Here is a 21,510-nt window from a genome sequence, read left to right as displayed (position 1 = left end):
CTGAATGAAAAAAGTCAACACTTTCAAGTATTTACCTTAGACTTACATTTTAAGAAACAAAGTGTCATGATAAAATTGAACTAAATTCATTTTTCAATATTTTCCCTGGAGGAACAACTAAGATTAATTTGATATTTATCCTTCCAGTTTATTTTTATATTTTATTACGTTCGTATGTAGTAAATTAATGTTAATTTATCACATCGTTTTTCTACCTTCTTTATTCATTCAACAGTGTTTTCAGGATTTTTCAAAACCAAATCAAGAACATGGAATTCATTCATTTTTAAGGATTACCATATTCTATTATAAAAGATATCACATTAACTCCTCCATTGAACAACATTTAGATGCCGATATTTTGCTATTACATACAATGAACATCCTTATAAATGTCTCCTTGTGCAGATGTAAGAGAGGTTTCCTGGGAGACCTAGAATTTTGTGAGTCACCTGTATATGCATCTTTTATTTTGCCAAAAATTAACAAATTTCTCTCCAGAGTATTAATTTGTATTTCCACTAGCTGTGTGAGTTTCCATTTCCCCCACACCACCATTAACTTTTGTTATTATCAGACATTTAATTTATTTGCAAAGTTTTGAGTAATATAGGGCCCTGCATTGTCATTCTGCTTTGCATTTTCCCATTTCCCAGTTCTAATTCAGCTAAGCTACAATTAATGACTAGCTATTTTCCATCACTAGGCTATAAAACCACACACACACACACACGCACACACACACACACAGTAATCAATGAGGTTATATTTCAGGGTGCTGAGAGCAACCTCCTACACCCACCTGACATTCATCTTACCATCACACTGCCTAAACTGTCACCATTAGGGATTCTTTTGCTATCACTCTTGAACATCAGCCTTTAAAAAGCAAACACTGTGCAAGTGGGGATAGTTGATTGTTATCCTATTATGTGTTTTTCTTTTAAGAGCCAAGCATGGCCTTGGAGAAGGGTTAGGAATGGAGCACATTGGGTCTGCCTAGAGAGTGCAGCAAGAGAGGCTGACTGCTGCAGGTCTACACACATCTGAAGGCAGCAAATACTACATGCACTGAGTGAGGGGGTACTCAGAGTATGTAGGAAACACAGGAGTGTGTCATCTGTCTGTCACCCACTAAACCTCTTGTCTCCTCTCCTCCTCTGGGTCATCAGACACCTCCTTCATGTACATGATCGCTGGCCTCTGCATGCTGAAGCTCTATCAGACCCGCCACCCGGACATCAATGCCAGCGCCTACTCTGCCTATGCCTCCTTTGCCGTGGTCATCATGATCACTGTCCTTGGAGTGGTACGTTCCTTTCTATATATGTGCCTTCTATCTGGCTCTCAAAAAGTGCTCTCTTGAGGGGCTTTTTGTATTGTTTGTTTGTTTGTTGGACCTCAAGTGCACAGGTTTGGATTTACAGTAATCTTTGGTTCACTCTCATCCTGGGTCCACTCAAGGCACTCTTACTTATGCAGCTGGTTATTTCTAACAATGTGACATGCTCCTGTAAAATTACCCCTGGATAGTTTTAATATTAAGCTGAGACCTGACTCATCTGAGATTGGAATAGAAACATCCCAGCTGATTTTGGAGAGACCAACCTGAAAAAAACAGAACCTACTTTCTGAATGTGCCTGGACCACAGTGTTGATGGTCTTCATTTATTTGAAGAGCGTTAGCCCCTACATTAGACCTATGGCCCCATTATTGTGGCCATTCGGCTGCCTTCCCCCCCCCCCCTTTCTTTTTCTTTTCCATTTCCATTTGGCCAGATAGACTCTTTTTCCTGTCCATTGTGCAGAAAGATCCCTGTGAGTTCCAAGAAGGGGGAGAAAACAAAACACACACACAGCTCAGTTTTTGACTCCTTAAGTATGCCTAAGAGAATGGTTTTATTTAATGAGTCCTCAGAAGGCTGTAGATCAAGGTAACCTCCATTTTTATTCCTAGGTGTTTGGAAAAAATGATGTGTGGTTCTGGGTCATCTTGTCTGCAATCCATATTCTGGCTTCTCTGGCCCTCAGTACCCAGATCTACTACATGGGTCGTTTCAAGATAGGTGAGTCACCTATTTTTCTATAGTGAACACCTGCCCTCACTCACCCTAACTGATACAACAGGTCACCATGACTGCATGCTCTGAAGTCTGTGCTGTGTTTCTCTCCAAGAGATTCCTCTCCCTTATAGGATTGAATTAGCTGTTATCACTAGTTTTGTTTTCAGCTAAGAAACTAAACTTACTGCACCTCAGAGCCTAGACATACCTCCAGCTCCTAGTTGCAAACACCATATAATTCGCTCAACTTTGAAAGTACATTTGAAGAATGGTATGTTCGTCATACCACTAGTCCCACCTAGAGGAACGTTTTTCCATTTGCAGTTTTCAAAAAGGAGCATTCCTCTAACTATGCAAAATGGTTGTCAAGAATAGATTAGATAGTATTTCCAGGCTCTAGAGCAAGAACTTTTTGAGACAAGTTTGTCAATTGTAGGTACCTGCTTAACTTCCAAGGACAGTGTGAACTGATCAGGGAGCACTGAGGGTTCTGCATGCTTGTGATCTGCTGTTCAGTTGTCATACACTGGAGGAAGTTTAAGTTGTTTTAGAGCATTTACATTAAAAAAAATCATTTTAAGGTGCATGAAGTCAAATTTAAATATTATTTTGTATATTTAAAGACAGATCATTACATATAAGCTTAGGCCTGCCCCTGATATTCACAGAGCCCAGGGGAAGAATGCAAACTTACATATATGTGAAAATGTCAAATTTATAAAACAGGCTCAAAGTTATTAAGTATGAAAAAGAAAGAAGGAAGGAAGGAAGGAAGGGAGGAAGGGAGGGAGAGAAGGAAGGACTGGGAATATAGCTCAGTGGTAGAGCATGTGTTTAGCATATAAAAGGCCCTGGGTTTGATCCCCAGCACCAAAATAATAAAAATAATAATAATAATAATAATTTTAAAAAGAAAGAAAGAAAATAACAAACTGGTAAATTTATCTTCATTACAACCTAGAAGGTCCAGGTTCAGATTTAGAATTTTGGGACCCTCAAAAGAACAACTATAGAACATAGCTATTCTTCCTACCTCTGGCTCTGTTCTCTATTCTCTGTTTTTAGGGGTTTCTCAGATCTGCATAAAGAAATCCTTGTCCAATATCCAGTGTCCATCCACATTCCCCACAAATGGCCCTGCTTGCCTTCCTTGGACAGAGTTGTACACTAATGGTGTCATCTGCCCTCAGGGAATATAAACCAAAGGAGGGGGCTCTGCAGATCCTCAGAGCAGGCCATGGTTATCCAAGAAGGAAATTTTTAGTTCCAGGAATTGAGAATGAGATCCAGAAAAGGAAGGGTTAGTCCCCTTACCCTGCAGACTTCTCACTCATGGGGGAATGAATGTCCTCTAAAATAAAGGACCCCTTTGGCCCAGGTCTAAGAGCAATTAAATATAAACAAATGGCCTGAAGTCCAGAAGATCAAATAAGATACATTCTCATGCTCACAGTTTAATTTTCTTTGGGCATGGTAAGTTGACCTACCCTTAGCATTAACATAGCCAGTGTACCTTCAAATACCCCAGTGGCACTAGCCAGTGGTATAGAACATTTGATAAGTTGCTCTGGTCATGCCCCATCTTCCAGCACAAAGGTGAATGAAGTCACGTAAACCAGACTTTGATAAGGAAAATAAATTAGAATGTTGTCATTCTGGTTTCTTCTAGAGTTAAGGAAACAAAACAACAACTTGAAAACAGACATAGGTAATGGTAATGACTACCGCCATGGTCATGCTATCCTAATGGTCCCAATAGGACCAATGGTAACACAACATTAAATTCATTTATTCCTAATGGTCCCAATGGGACCAATGGTAACACAATATTAAATTCATTTACCTTTTAAACAATGTTATGCTATGACCATGCAATAATTTATGAGAGTCCTGACAGGAAAATGATGTCACACACAAAAATTGATGACAATTTATTCACAAAGGGACTAGTCACAAGACATGGGTGGAGTAGAGGAGAATGGAAAGGCTCACTGGCATTGGGCCTTTACCATCCATAAACCCCAAAGGAAGGTAGGAAATGGTTACCAAAATGTGTCATAGAGAGGAAGTCACTCTGAAAGGAACAGTGACCTCTAGTGACAGACATGGTCTCCCCTCTCTCGAGGACTGCAGGGAAATAACCTCTCTGAGCTCTTTCTCCTTCCTCTGTCCCTTGTGTCTTGCCAGTGCTCCCCATTTTCTTCATCCAAAGACAGAGAGTGAACCCACTGTAGTCATACAGCCTCCCCAGGGAGGCACAGGACAAAGAGACAAATAGCAACAGGACAATGGCTGGCATAGAGTTGAACTAAGTATTTTCAAGTTCTATGCCCAGGGAGTCTTTCCCAGGCAGTTATAGATTTACCAGAGTCAGAAGGAAAGCTTGCTATTTCCTGATGACAATGAATATGTTTACAGTTAGTTCAAAAGTCAGAGGTGATTAGTGGACAGTGGTTGAACCCACTCTGACCTCTCTATCCATTTCCCACGCTACCATTGCTTTTTAAATAGGAGTGTCCCTGAGGTCACTCAAGAAAATAAGCGTAGACATAGGAAAGACAGCAGAAATGAAACAGAACATTTCAAAAATAGAACAGAAAGTCATAGAGCTACCTGATCACAACCATGTCCCTTAGTCCCAGAGCTCTAGAAAAGGACTTCAGGAATTGTTCATGAGAGAGGATGGAGTATAAATTGTGATTCATGCACAAAAGGAAATAGGAAGAGAGAAAAGTCTTGATTCATTCCTTGAAGAGTAAATTTCTGATTGTTTGAGATAGGCAGAAAGATTCTGTGTTCTTTCTGATGAGCAAATGTTACTTTATAATTAGAAAATAAAGTTATAGTCATCATTTTGAGAAAATAATAAAATGACCAGTAGTCTACCTGTTTGGTTTCCTTCTTACAAATAATTTCTTTCTCTCTTTTCTTCTCTTCCTCCCACTGATTCAGATGTGTCTGACACAGGTAATGTCCTGCCATCCTTCCCAATGTTCTCGATTGTTTCCTTATTAAAGAAGCCCATCAGGCTGTCAGCTCTGCTCTGTGGACAGGTCGGGCAAGATTGTTGTGGTGGAGTGGAGGGAGGCTCAGAGCAGAGGCTGAATTCCAACCCAACCTCTTCTGGGTTGTCACATAGGTAGACCCCTCACTCCTGGTTAAACTCAGTGTATGGGGTATCCTTAACAAGGGTAGCATTCTCATTCTCCTCTAGATATTTTTTGCTTTGTTTTCTAATGGGGTCTCACTATGTTGTCCAGGCTGGTCTTGAACTTGCAATCCCCCTGCCTCCCAATCCCAAATAGCTGGGATTATAGGCATAAAATAGTATTCTCAACAGAACTGGGAACTGAAATGATTATTCTAGACAGATCCAGTGTTGCATTTGATGTCTATAATGTGGGCAGACTTACATAAAGATAGCCCCACCTTTGACCTTGACCCTATTCAATAGCAATTATAACACACACACTTACTACATTTCATATCTTCCTTTGATAGATTGCATTTTTAAAAAAACTTCCCTGTCTTTTTCTTCTCAACTTAACTTACATTCTTTTGGGTCTTTTGACTATTGCTTCAATACAGATAGGCTTTCTGAACACAGTACAGCCCAGGATCCCTTGGTTCAGTTCTTACTAACTCATACACTGAGAAATAGAGATGGAAACTTCACAAGCTAAGATTTCCCATTATCTAAGGAAAGTGGAATATTTTAAGGTTGATTTGAGGGGACCCATGACATCTCTGCAGTGAAAGAAATACCTGCAGAGCAAACTGTAAATAAATGGAATCCAGCTCAGGGAAATAGAATAAGGGACACCAAGCCACTCATGTCGTTTGCAGGTGCTTGTTATTCATGTCCATCTTGCTTGCTGTTCTGGGTTATGATGCATGGATATGGCATTCCCCCCATGACAACACCAACTTTTAAAGCAAACATTGATTGCTCACCTATTAGGTGCAAAGCATTCTAGTACATTTTCATAAATGAAGACTATACCATTCCAGCCCCTAAAGCTTCAACTGTTTCCCAGTGTTTGTGTTTTCTCTGACTATCATGGTGTGATTATGTCATCAGCAGATTTGGGAATTTTCCGGCGGGCAGCCATGGTGATATACACAGACTGTATCCATCAGTGTAGCCGGCCACTGTACATGGTACGTGCATGCTCCCTTGTTCCTTGGACTTCTCCCCAAAAGTGTGTGGGGGGGGGAACAGCAGGAGGGACAGGCTTGGGGCAGTCACTCAAAGCTTCAAAAATCCAAAGGGCCAGATGGCTCAGAGTGGCTGGGATCCAGTTAGTGGAGGAAGCATGTTGTTTACTCCTAAAAGACAAGCTAGGATGGTCCCATTTTTGTAAATGAAATGTTTGCTAATCTATGGGAAAGAAAATTAATAAATTCAAACTTTTAAGTAGTGTTAATTGTTGTGGAAGAGGATCAAGACAGAATATCCCTATAAATAATCACCTAAAGAGGTACCCTGGTGAAATAACAAGGTAGGCTATTAATCTATTAACCAGGACAGCAGGTAAAAACCAGAGTTGTCTCAAGCATGCTGGGACATGTAGTCACTCAGTCACATTCATTAGGAGTTTAATACATTTTACATTAAATATTTCTGCATTGTTTGGTTTTTACAATAAGCAAAAATTGTGGTTGAAATAAACTTTAGAAGTCCTCTCTTATAGTTTTTAGCATATTGTCCATTTCTATATTCATCCTAGAGACCAGGGCCCTGGCCAGCTGTCTTGGCACACTGGCTAATGATCTTGGGAAGGCTACTTGCCTGCTCTGAGCTTACTGCCTGAGCCTTTGGTCAGATCTAGTGATACATTTGGGCCTGGCACATAGGAGTTCAACAAATACCTGCGAATAGTTTATAATCAGACTGATTTTTACGTAAAAGAACATGGGAATCTTATAGCCCTCTATAGCTTGGGTAGGAACTACAGGCACTAAAAAATTGAGGAAATTGAGGGTAGAGGGTTTATTCAGGTGGTGAATTAAAAAGCCCATTAGGACCTATGTGTATTTTGTATGTTTTAGCTGCGAACCAGGAAGGGCAATTCATATTTTGTTTGTTTGTTGTTGTTTTACATTAAGTGGTGCTTATAGCAGTTTTAGGTTCATAGCAAAATTAAGCAAAGGTACAGAGATTTTCTGTATCCTCTCTGCTCCTAAATATGCACATACTCCCCCTCTGTCATCATCCCCAACAGAACAGTCCATGGGTTACAATCGATGAACCAACATTGACACATCTTCACCCTACCCATAGTTCGCACAGAGTTCACTTATGTTGTGCTTTCTATGAGTTTTAACAAATAATAATAGCATGTACTGACAACTGTAATGCCAAATACAGCAGTGGCACTGCCCTAAAAGTCCTCTGTACTCTGCCTGTTCATCAATCCCTCCATCTTAACCTCTGCTAACCACCAATCTTTTTATTGTCCCCATAGTTTTGCATTTTCCAAAATGTCATGTTATTAGAATCACATAATGTGTGGCCTTTTCAATTGGCTTCTTTCACTTAGTATCATGCATTTTTAAGGTTCCTCCATATCTTTCTATGGCTTGATAACTAGTTTCTTTTTAGTGCTGAATAATATTCCATTATCTAAAGGTTTATTTATTCATTCACCTACTGAAAGACATCTTGGTTGCTTCCAAGTTTTGGTAATTATGAATAAAGCTGCTATAACAAACGTGTTCAGGCTTTTGTTGTGGACATAAGTTTTCAACTCATTTGGGAAAATACCAAGGAAAGCAATTGCTGAATCATATGGTAAGCATGTATTTAGTTTTATAAGAAACTGCCAAACTGTCTTCCAAAATGGCTGTATCATTTTACATTTCCATCAACAATGAATGAAAGTTATTATCATTCCATACCCTTTCAGCATTTGGTGTTGTCAGAGTTTGGGAATTGGGCCATTCTAATCAGTGAATTAATGTTTTTTTTGTTTTGTTTTTTAAATAAAGACATTTCCTCCAAATTGGGTGGATCCCCTTTAAAGACAGAGAACTGCTAGTTTTAAATAGAAGATAAGTGACCATGGAAATTAAAATATAATTATTTAGTATCTAAAATTTGAAGTAGTATGCAAAGAAGCAGGAACAGATTATGAATAAACCTCTATCAAAGCAATTACCCTTTAAAATGGACTGTTCCTCTGTATTTTATCCTCTAATCAGTAGCTATATTGTCCAGACTGTGTGTCGTAGAGACCAGAAGCCTGGGAGTTGCAGGGCCTCCTTGGAGCCAGAGTAATTAGTACAAAACTAACTCCCTCAGTGGTCCTGACAGTTGCAATGGAGGTTACCAAGAAACACAAATCAGAGAATGGGTCCTCAATCACATAGAACCAGGGACAGAAATCTAACTACTAGATAATCAGCACTCACCACCAGCCTCACACTAAGAAGTGGGTCCAGCTGCCCAGCTCCGCTGAGCCTTGGGGGAAACAGCCAGCATCCTACTTTGCTGACCGCATTTCCTTTTCTTTTCTGGGGACAAGGTCATGTCTGTTTTCAGTGGGGGGGCTTGCCCTCTAGTTCTTGTAGAGGCTTAGTTTCAGATGATAGGTAAGGCTTTCTTAGAACCACAGAACACAGTAGTCAACAAGGCAATCATTTTCCCTTGGTTGATACTTACACCACAGTAGGGTTAAAAAAAAAAATCAGCCTGTATGACCTCTCTTTTAATGATTTCTTTCCTCTTTTCCAGGATAGAATGGTGTTGCTCATTGTGGGCAATCTGGTTAACTGGTCCTTGTAAGTAGTCTTGGAAAAATAGGTTTTTGTCTTTATTAATGTCTGTAATACTGTGGTTTAACTTTTCTTGACTGTCATTTTTTTAATATCTTTATTGTTTAGTTATAGATGGACAATACCTTTATTTATCTTTATGTGGTGTGGAGGCCCGAACCCAGTGCCTCACACATGATAGGCGAGTGCTCTACCACTGAGCCACAGTCCCAGCCCCTCTTGACTGTCATTTTTACAAAGAAATCTGAAATTAAGAAAAGGGTAAGCATATGCTTGCCCTAGAGACTTGATTAAAAGATTAAAAGATTTTGTTTTTGTTTTTTTTTTTGTTTTCTTTTCCCTGAAAAGAAAACACTAAAGTGACAATAGTGGCTTCTTCTAAAGCATTGATACAGTGATTGAGTTCATTTGCTCAAGAAGAGAAACATCTATGAGGACAGATCAGATCATATGGATGGATGAATGGATGGGATGGATGGATAGATTATGCTTGCTCATAGGTGCAAAGATGCAATACAATTTTAAATTATTTCATAGAACTTTTCTATAAAGGCTACCCCATAGGCATTCTTTTTTTTTTTTTTAAAGCTGTTAATAGGCCTTTAGTTTATTTATTTATATGGAGTACTGAGAATCGAACCCAGTGCCTCACACATGCAGGCAAGTGTGCTACTGCTGAGCACATCCCCCCCCCCCCATAGGCATTCTTTTTGGTAGAATTTCTATTTTTTGTTATGTGCATGCAACTGTCTGTCAAAGAGAGATGGGGGAGTGGCGGTGCATAAGAGCAAGAGCAAGTCTTTTTCCTATTTCTTTCTTTCCCTCTGGGTCTCCTTATTCCTCCTCCACCTTTATCATTCTTCTTCCTCTTTTTGTCTCTTGTCATCCCCTTGGCCCTTTTCTTCAAAGAGATTCAAAATAGCTGAAATATTTTATGCAATCTAGTCTCACTTTGACCATGTGATATATTTTATTGATAACTTGAAAATAAACAAGTAATTTTAGCTGCTTTTGTTTATGGCTCTTAGCTGATATGTTTCTCTGGGTCAGTGACCTTTGATAGAAAAATGGCTGCCTGCTCCTGGCACACATTAAGACATATGAAGGCATGAAGAAAGAGACAGACCTTCAGAATCAACCCAAAAGAATTAGCTGGGATGGTGGGCATGTGCCGCCATGCTCCACCTGTACCAACCTCTTAATAATGAACAACCTATGACTGTGACCCCAGGAATTCAGAATCACCTGGCTCATCTCTGCCTCACACACAATCAAAACCAAACCCACAGTCTGCTCACAAGATAAGATAAATGGCCTCTCTCTTCTTAGACACCTCTGTGAGATACTAGGGCCTACACACGTACAAGGTGCTATAACACACTAACACCCTGATTACCTGCTAGGGAGCTTCTCCCTCTCAGTAGCTCTGCAAAGATACGTTGTGAGTTGGTATGAATGGTGTTTTAAAGAGAATCACTTTCCTATGATATGAAGAATAATAATGGTGTGTGTGTGTGTGTATAGAGAGGTATATAGTATACATTTGTATGTGTATGCATTTGTACAGATGTGTATATACATATATGTGCACACAGAATTATGGCTATTAAATGCATACATATATATGTGTATATGTTTGATTAAAGAGAGAGAGTAAGAATCAAAAAGCAAGTATGCATAATGCTAATATTTGGTGGATCTGATTAAAGTCTATGCAAGAGATTTTTAGTTTATTGAAGATTTCAAAATCTGGAAGGCAGAAGTTTTCTGTATTATAAGTCAGTTGGGATTCAAAGGGAATCAAATGAGAGTCTGTTAATAACAGTTTTACAGTTGACATGCTTAGGAATAAACTTTGAGAGATGTGTAGAACCTCTTTTCAGAAAATTCGATTGCCTTATTAGGAGATACAAAAGAAAACGTAACTAAATGAAGAGAAGTATCAGGGTCTGGGTGGGAAGGTTAACTATTGTAAAGACATCTGTTTTCAATTTAATGTATAAATTTGGATTTAGAGCTAGAATTAAATTAGTGGGATTTTATTCTAAAATGTATTTGTCCAGTTAGATGAAAATTTCAAAGCCTGAAAAGTAAGATAAACAGAAGTAAGGAGGGACAGAGAGTATAGTGACCACCTCTGCATTATCCAGTAGAACTTTCTGGAATGATAGAAGTGTTCTGCACTTCATTGACCAATGCAGGATCTATTAGTACTACTGAGAACTTGAAACGTGTCTACTGTGACTAAGGAACTGGATTTTCAAAATCTTATTTAATTTTAATTAATAACTTTAAATTTAAATAACCACATGATGCTACTACATGGGATATTGCAGATTAGGTTGAACAATATTGTGAAGGTATTCCTTTATTCATTGCAGAAATGTTTATGATCATGAAAAACTGAAGGATACTGAAGAAACCAACCAGAGAGGGAAGATGACTGTGTACAGCACATTCACTTATGTGAACTTTACATAGTCATTAGAAATGAATGTTTTGAAGATGTAGTTATTTAAAAGTTCAGCATATAGTCATGTGTTGCACAGTGACATTTTAGTCAGTGGAAGACCACATATAAGCCCTGGTCCCATAAGATGATATTGCCTAGTGATGTAGCAGCCGTCCTTATGTTGTGTGAGTATACTCCAGGATGCTTGCCAATTTGACAGGGGCCAAATTGCCTAAAGATTCATCTCTCAAAACGTCCCCATCATTAAGTGATGCGTGACAGTGTGTTAAAGTGGGTTTTTTAATGAACTCCTCCCACTCCAAAACAGAGTAGGGCAGGGAAAAGGCAATGATGTAAGAAGCTGCCTTCTCCACTGCAAATATTTCTTCCCATGTCCTCAGTGCCCTCTTTGGATTGATCTACCGGCCCAGAGACTTTGCATCCTACATGCTGGGCATCTTCATCTGCAACCTGCTGCTGTACCTGGCCTTCTACATCATCATGAAGGTAAGTGCAGGTATGGGGAGCTGGGAGGGCCCCTGCCTGGCAGAGGTTATGGCCTCAGCTTCACTGCCACTGTGTTTCCCCAACAGCTTCGCAGCTCTGAGAAGGTCCTGCCAGTGCCACTCTTCTGCATTTTGGCCACCGCTGTGGTATGGGCTGCTGCCCTGTATTTTTTCTTCCAGAATCTCAGCAGCTGGGAGGTGAGCAGTTCTCTTTCCATCTTTCCTTTGTACTTTCCTACCACCCTCTTTATCGTGCTTGCTGCTTTTAATATTTTTTACATTTTCTAAATTGAAAGCTTCCTCCAGAAGGGATAGGTTTTATTTTATTTATTTATTTTATTTTTTTGTGGTGTTAGAGACTGAACTCAGGGCCTCACGCATGCTAGGCAAGCAATCTACCACTGAGCTTCACCCCCAACCCAAGGGATGGGTTTTATTGTCCACACATAAACGTTCAACCATGACACGGGCTCATCATTTTCAGGGTAATACTTTATGAATTTGTAAACCTATAGACACTGCAAATTCAATCTTCATTATATGTTGTATGATGATTCTGTTCCCAGTAAAGTTTTACTGTATGTAAATGTTTGATGAGTGTATCTTCTCCATCTTTCTCATCACCATTACCCTCCATCTATCAACAAAAACCAAGGGATTGGGAGGGGTTGGGGTTGTTACTACATCCCCTCCAAGATAGGAAAACTAAGGCCTTGGAAATCAGCACTGTATCTGAGGCACATCGCAGGGACGAAGTCTCAGCTCTCCATCATGGCAACCACTACAATTGATTTTGGAACATTTTTTCATTCCAGAAAGAAACTCTGTAACTATAAGCAGTCACTCCCATTTCTCCCTGATCAGCAACATAAATCCACCTCTGAACATTTTATGTAAATGGAAACAAATAACATATGGCCTTTCAGTCAGGATTCTTCTCTCAGGATAATGTTTTAGGTTCACCCAGCTACAGCTGTACCAGTACTTTGTATCCTTTTATTGCTTAATAATATTCCACTGTGTGGATACACCACATTATCTATGCATTCACCCACTGATGGACATTTGAGCTGTTTCTACTTTTTGACTTATGAATGATTTTGTGAACATTTGTGTACAAGTTTTGTGTGCAGGTCTGTTTTCTTGGAAGCTAATGTTTTTAAGCTATCTAGTAGCATCTTTATGGCTTCCTGGATATGAAACCCTGAAACAGTTGAATTGTGGGAATCTTGCTCCTATCTTGCCTCGCCTTCCTCCAGGGAACCCCCGCAGAATCTCGAGAGAAGAATCGTGAGTGTATCCTGCTGAATTTCTTTGATGACCACGACATTTGGCACTTTCTCTCTGCTACTGCCCTGTTTTTCTCATTCTTGGTGAGTTTATCATGTCTTCTCATTATTGGTGAGTTTATCATGTCTTTTTATTGCTTTTTCTCTTTACATTCTGGTCTCTTCCACTCTTCCTTACATCCTCTTTTATATTCCTCTATAATTTCCCTTTCCAGTTCCTCATTATAATTCAACATGCATATTATTTTCTTTTTTAAAAATATTGTATCTCAATTTTCATTTTGCTTTTACTTTTCAATAATTTTAGACACAGAGTGACAAAATTATCTTCCTAACTAACACAGCACATCAGGACTGACTTGGTTATTAGACTCATATGCCTAGAAGTCCCTCCAGGAACCACTTTTGGCATTCACTAAATTTCCTATAACATTGGGTTATTCCTTCTCTTCCCACTCCTCCGCTCTCACTTAATATTTTATGAATGATTCACAGATTCCTAGAGTGGTTCAGGGTAGCCGCCAGGCCTGTGTTGCCTTCTAACCGTCTGTGCCAAATCTCTGCTGTAATTCCTCTATTTTCTGCCCAAAATTCTTTCCCAGAAGCCATGCATATTTATGTCAACCTGGGATGATATCTCCCAGCATCCTCTAATCTTGTTTTTCACATTTCAGAATTAAAAGTCTGTCATGCCTGCACACAGGTTCCCTTGACACCACCACTGGACTCCCAAAGCCATCCACTTGAAGCAGTCTCAGGCTGGCCGTACTACCTCAGGAGTGGAGCAGGGCTACCCCCTAGTGTCACCTTTGGGAAGTTCATCCAATCTGTATGAATACTCTGTAGGACTTTTCTTTTTGATAGTCCTGTTCTTGAGAGAGATCGACAACGAAAAATGGAGCTAAGGACTCTATATGGGGAAAGTGGTGGCCAAGGGAACTAGAATTGGAGGATAAGGCTCCATTTCTTATATAGCATTAATCTGTGCAAAAGACTGCATTTTCTTTAAGTCTTGACCTAAATGTTACCTTCTAAGTGACTTCCCAGGCCACCCTGTAAAAATTTGCCACACCCAATCCCACATGTCCTATATTCCCTAGTTTAATTTTCATTCTTAGTTCATATAGCTTTCTAAAATACTGTGTTTTACCCATGCATTTGTTTCATGTCGAAAGCCATCTCTTGGATGGAAACTCCATGAGGGTGGGATAGTTCTCTTTTACTCCAACTATATCTTCAGCATCTAGAATAACATCTAATAAATTCTCATGACTATTTGAATTAATTAACAAATGAACTATATAGTTATAATAAGTGCTTGTTATGAGCAAGACATTGCAGGAGCCACAGAGGATAGGAAGACAATTCAGGAAACAGAGTTTTTACTCTGTGGGAATCACAAAATAGGGATGTGGTGTGGCTGTGACTAAGCATTCTTTTCATTTCTCTGTTGCTCTCATCTCAGGTTTTGTTAACTCTGGATGATGACCTGGATGTGGTTCGGAGAGACCAGATCCCTGTATTCTGAGCCTCCAGCATAAAGAAGTGTACAACAAATGATCCATCTTGGTGCTGATTCTTGAAGAACACAATGACTGCAGCAACAAACCCACTGCCAAACACTCCACTCGTCTCTGTGGAGTCAACTCTCATTCACACAGGAAGGAGAGGAGCTGGGGGAGAGCTATACCCTGTAAGAAGGGAGGCAGAAAAGAAGCCACAGCTGCAGACAGAGGCAAACCCTGAGAAGCTCAGAAGCACCCAACCTGTGTCTGCATTGTCAACTCAGAAAGTTAGACGTGGACAAAAGCTGCATGACAATCAACTCATTGTCTGGGACCTTCCCACTCTTACCTGACATTTATCAGAACATGGCTGCATACTTCCCTGGGCCACGGGAATGCCCAGAAAGACCAGCAGCTTGGATTTCCTGCCCAGAAACCTTGGTGTGGCCTTCGCACCTCTGTGATGCCCACTGCTCTAGAGGTCCAAAGCACCATCTCATTTCTGCAAGGTCCTGTGAAATCATGATTTCTCACTGTAATGTGGAGAGGGTGCAGAGGTGGACCAAGCCCCCACCCAGCTGGTAGCCCAGCTAGTCACCTCCTCAGAAGGAACACTGAATGTTCCCCCAGGCTCCTGACACCATGAGGACTCAGGATTGGACACTGTCACACACTCTTCTGAACAGGAAACTATCATTGGGACCAATGCCTGGGTGCTTATCTATTCTCAGTGTCTTAATTTCACTGCTGTGTTGATCCTTTACTCTGGCTCCACCTTCTTGGAAAGACCTTGTTACTCCTTAAACCCACTTATCTTAAAATGGGAAGAGAAATGGGAAAATTTCTTCTGGCAGTAGAAGGAGCAGGAAAAATCACTCATAGAACTAAGAGACTGGAAACATCAAGCAGACAGGCTTTGCCTTGTGAACTGGGGCTACTGGAGAAAATCCAGTGAAACAACAGTATTTGCTCAGCCTCCAGTTCACACAGATTAGTGATGTGCCCACATGACCTTTGGCAGAGAAATAACTGTTCTAACCAGGGGCATCACTCTATGGGCCTCCACAACTGAGCCCCTCAGCTTGTATGATCAGAATTCCAGATTTTCTCCCTGAAGTTCTCAGAAGTTACTCAGGATGAACACATTTTCCTCTGCCTCTCTGGTTGCAAAGAGTATAGCTAATGGAACATTGTGTCTTTTTGTACCTGACCCTCCCCAGCATGGTGTTGAAAAGCTTAGCATTCTGGTTCCCTTCTCACACTGTCTGGCAGCTGTGCCTCTGAGAAGTCCCATTTTGACAGAACATCTGGTTGCCAGGAGTATGATGTAATCAGAAAATAGACATACAAATGTATGCACACATACGTGTTTGCTTGTGAAATTGAAATCACTTCTCATCTCTACTTTCCTAGTCATTCATTAGAGAAGTAGATTGGACATTATCCTTTAAAATGTTTTTCCTCTCAAATATTTGCATACTGTTCAAAAAAGATACTTTGCAAGTTTGAACAGTAAGCTTTTCCTAAATTTTAAAAACACAAATGTGCTTTCTGTGAAATATTTTATGTGCTTTTTCTAAAAATCTCCTAAATTTGTAATTGATCTTCTGTTATTCTTTATTCCTTAAAAATTATTGGCTTCCATAGGTCACACAGAGGCCACCAATTAAATGGTTGGGTCAATTTAACATGTAAAAAAAAATTTTGAACCTATTTCACTATGACTAACTTGGCGTAATTCTTTTAAGGCACTCAAAGGAGACACTAAAGATATGAACAACAAAGTCCACCCAAGTAAATAAATGTCTCCAGAAGCTTGTTTGGGAAAAACATCAGTGAAAATGGGGAGGGCCCCTGCAGAAAGGGGTGGACTGTTCCTTGCTGTGTTCTGGTAATGTCTGTCTTGTGCAATCAAGTCACACACTGTGGTCAGTTTTGTTCTCTGCAGCAGGACTAAAAACCCAGACTAAGTCTGCTTTTATAAATATAAATTCTAAGTGTATGTATTGCTAATTCTTTCTATAGCACCAATCTTGTGGTTGGAGGACATAAGAAAGTCATGGAGCTGCATCTGTGGGATTCATATGAGTGCTGGGTAGAAGGGAGCAGCCAGAACTTAGTAGTTTCATGATATATCTTTGGTAGGTAGCACAGTGCCTATGCTAACGTCTGCCTATGCTCATAGACTTAGCTTTTCAAAACCAAAAGCAAGGTTAATTCTGGAGGCCAAGTTCAGCGGGAGGTTAACTGAGAAAGCAGTAACTGTGAAGATGATCTTGGCAAAGCAACCCCAGAAAGAATAAGAGCAGTTTAGCTGGAGCAGGTCAGAGTTGTGGCAGCCAGAGGGTAAAAAATGACCTCTTCACACCTCTGATAAATGGGGCTGGAGAGACAGCCCCACCTGTTATGCTGGATGGCTGAGGGATTACCCTAGTTTTATTTTAGCAGCAAGACAAGCCAGTGGAAAACCAGAGACTAACTGGGGAAGGGACTTTCCATGACTGAAGGTTATCCCTGAGCCAGCTACTTGGGGCAAACAGTGGCAGCTGCTTACTTTGAACCTCCAAGCATCAACCAGAAAGTTCTTGTAGGGTCCCAAAATACAAGTCTCAGCAAATCAACACTCACGTTTCTCATTCTGGATGCTGATCTATCTGAACTGCACTGTTTTGGCAGTGCAAGCTACATAGGTTCTGTCTGTGTTCTGGTTGTGTAATGAAAGTGTAAACCTAGTCATGGCTGCTCCACATACAGAAGCAGAGGGGAGTGAGCATGCAGACAGCCTGCGTGCTCACAGAGCTGGGCCACTCACCTCAGAACATCTCAGAACACGGTAACAAGAAAGCAGAGAGAGCATTCCTGTCACCAGAGACAAAATATATACCCCAATGGCATGCCCGCAGTGACCTTCATAACTTCAGCCACACCCTAACTGCCTCCAGTTACCACCCAACTAATCCATTGAAGTGGATTAATGTGCTGATTCAGTTAAGGCTCTGTAACCCAATCCTTTTGCCTCTGAACTTTCTTGCATTGTCTCACATGAGTTTTTGGGGGGATACCTCATATCTAACCATAACAGACTGGTTTGTGACAAAGAGGGAAAGATAGCTTTTGAGTGATGAAAATAGAGGTAAGCTAGAAGGGAAAGAAAATTGATTAACTTCATGGAAATCCATGCGCCGTAGTGTTGGTGACACATGATGAATGGAAGCCTACGGAGCATCATTTTAGTGAGAACTCTGGAAAAAGAGTTAAGGAAGGAAGATAGGACCAAAGAGGGAGAGCCGAACTTCTGATGTGGGGGGTTTATTTTTGTTTGTTTTCAGATAGACTCATAGCAAAAAGAAAAAGACCTTTGGGTCCACTTGAGCTGAGACTACAAAGACAACTGCAGCTACTACAAGAGGTATTTTATTTGAAAAAAAAAAATTATTTCAGTTATAGATGGACACAATATCTTTATTTATTTATTTTTATGTGGTGCTGAGGATCGAACCCAGTGCCTCACACAGTGAGGCAGGCACTTTACCACTGAGCTACAGCCCCAGCTCTACAATAAGTATTTTAAAACATCATACTTGGACTAACAGGCAAGCTGACACCCCTCTGGACTTATATGGGGAGAAGAAAAGCTGTCAGTCTGGATAAGGGCAGAGAAGCAAAAACATAAGAGATGTTTGGAACTGGAAACCTCAAACATTTCATAAGAAAAATACAAGTCCCAGTTTTAACCACAGCAAAGAATAGAACTTTGAAGAGAAAGATAAGATGGTTGCGGTGGGGATCATTTTAATCCATCCTTGAAGAAATAAAACAGCTTCGTCTCCCAAACTCTCAGAAAACCCCTCCCTGATGGGAGGACAATCATGGAACTGAAGTTCTCAATTTGTACTTTTAGTGTGATTTTACCATTGGCCACTACTACCCTCAGTTCCCATCTCCAACCCCTAGAATATGAAAGTCAGCAGAATTGATTATTAAAACAGCAAATACTCATCATTATGCACTCTGCCAAGGGTTTTTACCTACATTGCAAATCTCATCATGAAAGCCCCCTAAGAAGTTAGGACTCTAACATTATCCCCATTTCCTAAATGGAGAAACTGAAATTTAGAGAAGTCACTGTTTGCTAGGTAAAGTGAATGGTGCAGAACTCTGATAAGTAATCAAAGTGAGTAGTTCAGGTTCCAACCAGAGAAAAGGAAGATAGACAGTGCTGTAGTGAGCATTCAACAGTTTATCTGTGCAGATACATAGGGGCAAAACACAGCCTAGAATTATATAACTATTCAACATATTAACAAAAAGATAATGTTTTTCCAAAATTCAGAAGATCTGTGATTATCATATAATTCCACGTAACAATGAAATTTACAGTGCTTTTGGAAAGCCATCTAATACAGCTACAGCACGGCTTTGGATCTGTTAGTCTCTCTAAACTGGAACAGCTGGATTCCTGTGAGGGCTGTTGCATCATTTTCTGGGCTTGTTAAGAACCAAAGTCCTGCACTTGGCAAAGTAGACCCAAAGATTCATTTTAAATTAAAATACACATCCCAGTAAAGTGTCAGGTTACCACTAGGAGCCCATTGGTTCAAAATCAAAAATTTAAATAAAGAGAAAGCAAAGGAATGTAGTAGGCTTTTTCAGTTTCTAAAAAACATTCAGAGACTCAAAAAATCTTCAAGAGTCCAGAAGTCCTCCAAATCTACCTCTGAAGCTGGCCTCTACTGGCCTGAGTTGAGGGCCAAATCTTCAACTCGCTTCAGTGGTTCAACAATCTTTGCTCTTGGTCCTGGGCCCAGAACTTTCCTCTTAGAAGGAGTAGATTCATCACAGTCAAATTTAGGCAGACAAAGTAGTTGCATTGAACTAGGGAATCATATTTCTTCATTTGGAGTACAGTGAGAATAGTGAGAAATGTTTCTAAGTTTGTTCAAAAACAAAACAAAAATAAGAAAGTGACACAAGTTGGTTAGAAACAAGAACACGCTAACCAATTTTCTTCTGTGCAGAGACAGATGTCTGTTGAACTTTTTATTTTGAATATGAATTTTCAAATTTACCCCACAGCATCATTCAAAAGAATGGGACCTAAGGGCTGAGGATACAGCTCAGTTGGTAGAATGCTCCCTCACATGCACAAAGCCCTGGGTTCAATTCCCAACACCACAAAAAAAGGGGGGGGGGGACCTAAACTAATTGAATCCTGAATTCTCAGAAAACACCCTGAAGCAAGAAATTCTCCATGATGATAATCTTGACTGCAGCCTCTTTCCAGACTACAGCCTGGAAATGTGATCCACTCAGCCATGTGAGCCATTGCTGAACGTGATAAAGCAATATAAGAAAACACTATAAACAGCTAAACCCACACTGCACAAACTTAGCTAAAAGCGGCATTTCCATAACTTCCCTTAATTCTGTAGCTTATCTGAATGTGTGAAAAATTAAGTGTCACACTGACACTAATTAGCCACTCTACCTGACTTTTGAATCTATCTATCAAGCAGACTAACATCTCCTTAATTTCTCACAGGAAGAAGAAATAGTCTAAGCATCTGTTGACACTGACCAGCTAAATATATCCTAATGGAGATACCTCATTTCAGTCTCCCATGTGGGGAGGGTGGCGTGAGGAAAGCCGTGGAAAGTAATTTCCATGATGCATTAAGTATTACTTTGCAATGATTTAGAAACACTTTCAAATGTAACACTTAATTTGTCCTTTATAACACCCTGTGAGAAAGGCAGGACTGGTAATAACAACAATAAACAGTTAAGGACACTAATAATCTAGACATGAAGAAGTTGTGCCACTTGCCTAAAGTCTCAGCCAGGTAACAAGGGAGATTCATATAAAAAGTGCCAAGATCTTGTCTTTTCTAAAGAATGACAGTAAAGCTGGGGATGTAGCTCAGAGGTAAAGCACTTGTCTAGTATGTGCAGGTCCCTGGGTTTGAACCCCAGCAGTGAAAAAAGAAAAGATAGAAAAATAACTTTAGATTTTACTGAATCAAAGGAAATTTATCAAGATAAACCACCAATGTTAGTTCAAACTTCCATAGTTTTTCCTTAACTTTTAAAAAAAAAATTTATTGGACACAATATCTTTATTTTATTTTTATTTTGTGCTAAGGATCAAACCCAGTGCCTCACGCATGCCAGGCAAGTGTGCTACCACTTGAGCCACATTCTGAGCCCCCCTTAACTTTTTTAAGTATAAAATATATTTAGTAATGGATTGAGTATAAGATATATTCAGTAATGTACAAAATGTACACTCATCTTAAGTGGATATAGATCAATGGGTTTTACATACACATGTAAATATCCATGTACACAAATGTACACATACCTACGTATGTAACCGCTACCCAGATGCAAGACATTTTCGGCATCCTCAGACCTGTTCTAAGTTCATCTCTGTCCCACAGATAATCAATATTCTGACTTTATCACATTGATTTTTTAAAAATCTTCTTTTGAAGTTCAAATCAATGGGATCATGCAGGATAAACTCCTCTTTGTCTGGCTTCTTCACTCAATAGGACATCTGCAAGATCTGTCTGCGTGAAGCGGTAGTGTCATTTTGTGATCATGTGACATTTTATTATATATTCTCCTACTGATGGGCATTGGAGTTTCCAGTTTGGGGGATATTGTAAAGAAAGTTGCTCTGACCATTCTTACATGTACTTTGGTGAACTTCTCCCACGGATATATTCTCAGGTCACTATGGAACTGCTGGGTTAGAGGGCAGATGTCTTTATTAGTAAAGAATACTACCAATAGTCTTCCGAAGTAGTTTGACCACATTTGCATTCCCATCAGCACTGTGTGAGAGCTCCAGTTTTTCCACATCTTTGCCAATTCCTAGCATTTGTCATTCAGCCTCTCAAAGTGACAACAAAG

General features: G+C 39.9%; 2 protein-coding genes across 7 annotated transcripts in view; one reads left to right on the top strand and one right to left on the bottom strand.

Annotated features, from left to right (window-relative positions):
- Positions 1-14,615, top strand: part of Sidt1 (SID1 transmembrane family member 1) — a 78,906-nt gene extending 64,291 nt beyond the window's left edge. For 4 of the 6 annotated variants that reach the window (XM_027936058.2, XM_027936057.2, XM_027936054.2 and 1 more), the window contains 9 exons: positions 1,173-1,309; positions 1,958-2,066; positions 5,016-5,030; positions 6,148-6,224; positions 8,800-8,846; positions 11,694-11,799; positions 11,886-11,996; positions 13,058-13,171; positions 14,553-14,615. In XM_027936058.2, the coding sequence (XP_027791859.2) occupies positions 1,173-1,309; positions 1,958-2,066; positions 5,016-5,030; positions 6,148-6,224; positions 8,800-8,846; positions 11,694-11,799; positions 11,886-11,996; positions 13,058-13,171; positions 14,553-14,615 (779 nt within the window). Of the gene's footprint in view, positions 1-1,172; positions 1,310-1,957; positions 2,067-5,015; positions 5,031-6,144; positions 6,225-8,799; positions 8,847-11,693; positions 11,800-11,885; positions 11,997-13,057; positions 13,172-14,552 lie in introns of all 6 variants that reach the window. The other 2 variants (XM_027936053.2, XM_027936055.2) reach the window with 2 other exon arrangements.
- LOC114093381 (basic helix-loop-helix domain-containing protein USF3) overlaps positions 1-21,510 on the bottom strand; it is a 233,341-nt gene that overhangs the window by 151,409 nt on the left and 60,422 nt on the right. The gene's annotated exons all lie outside the window — the stretch shown is intronic.

This window comes from Marmota flaviventris, chromosome 8 (assembly GCF_047511675.1).
Source record: "Marmota flaviventris isolate mMarFla1 chromosome 8, mMarFla1.hap1, whole genome shotgun sequence".
Classification (NCBI taxonomy): Eukaryota; Metazoa; Chordata; class Mammalia; order Rodentia; family Sciuridae; genus Marmota; species Marmota flaviventris.
The sequence above is the reverse complement of the archived record's forward strand: the minus strand, read 5'-3'. Positions and strand labels throughout refer to the sequence as shown.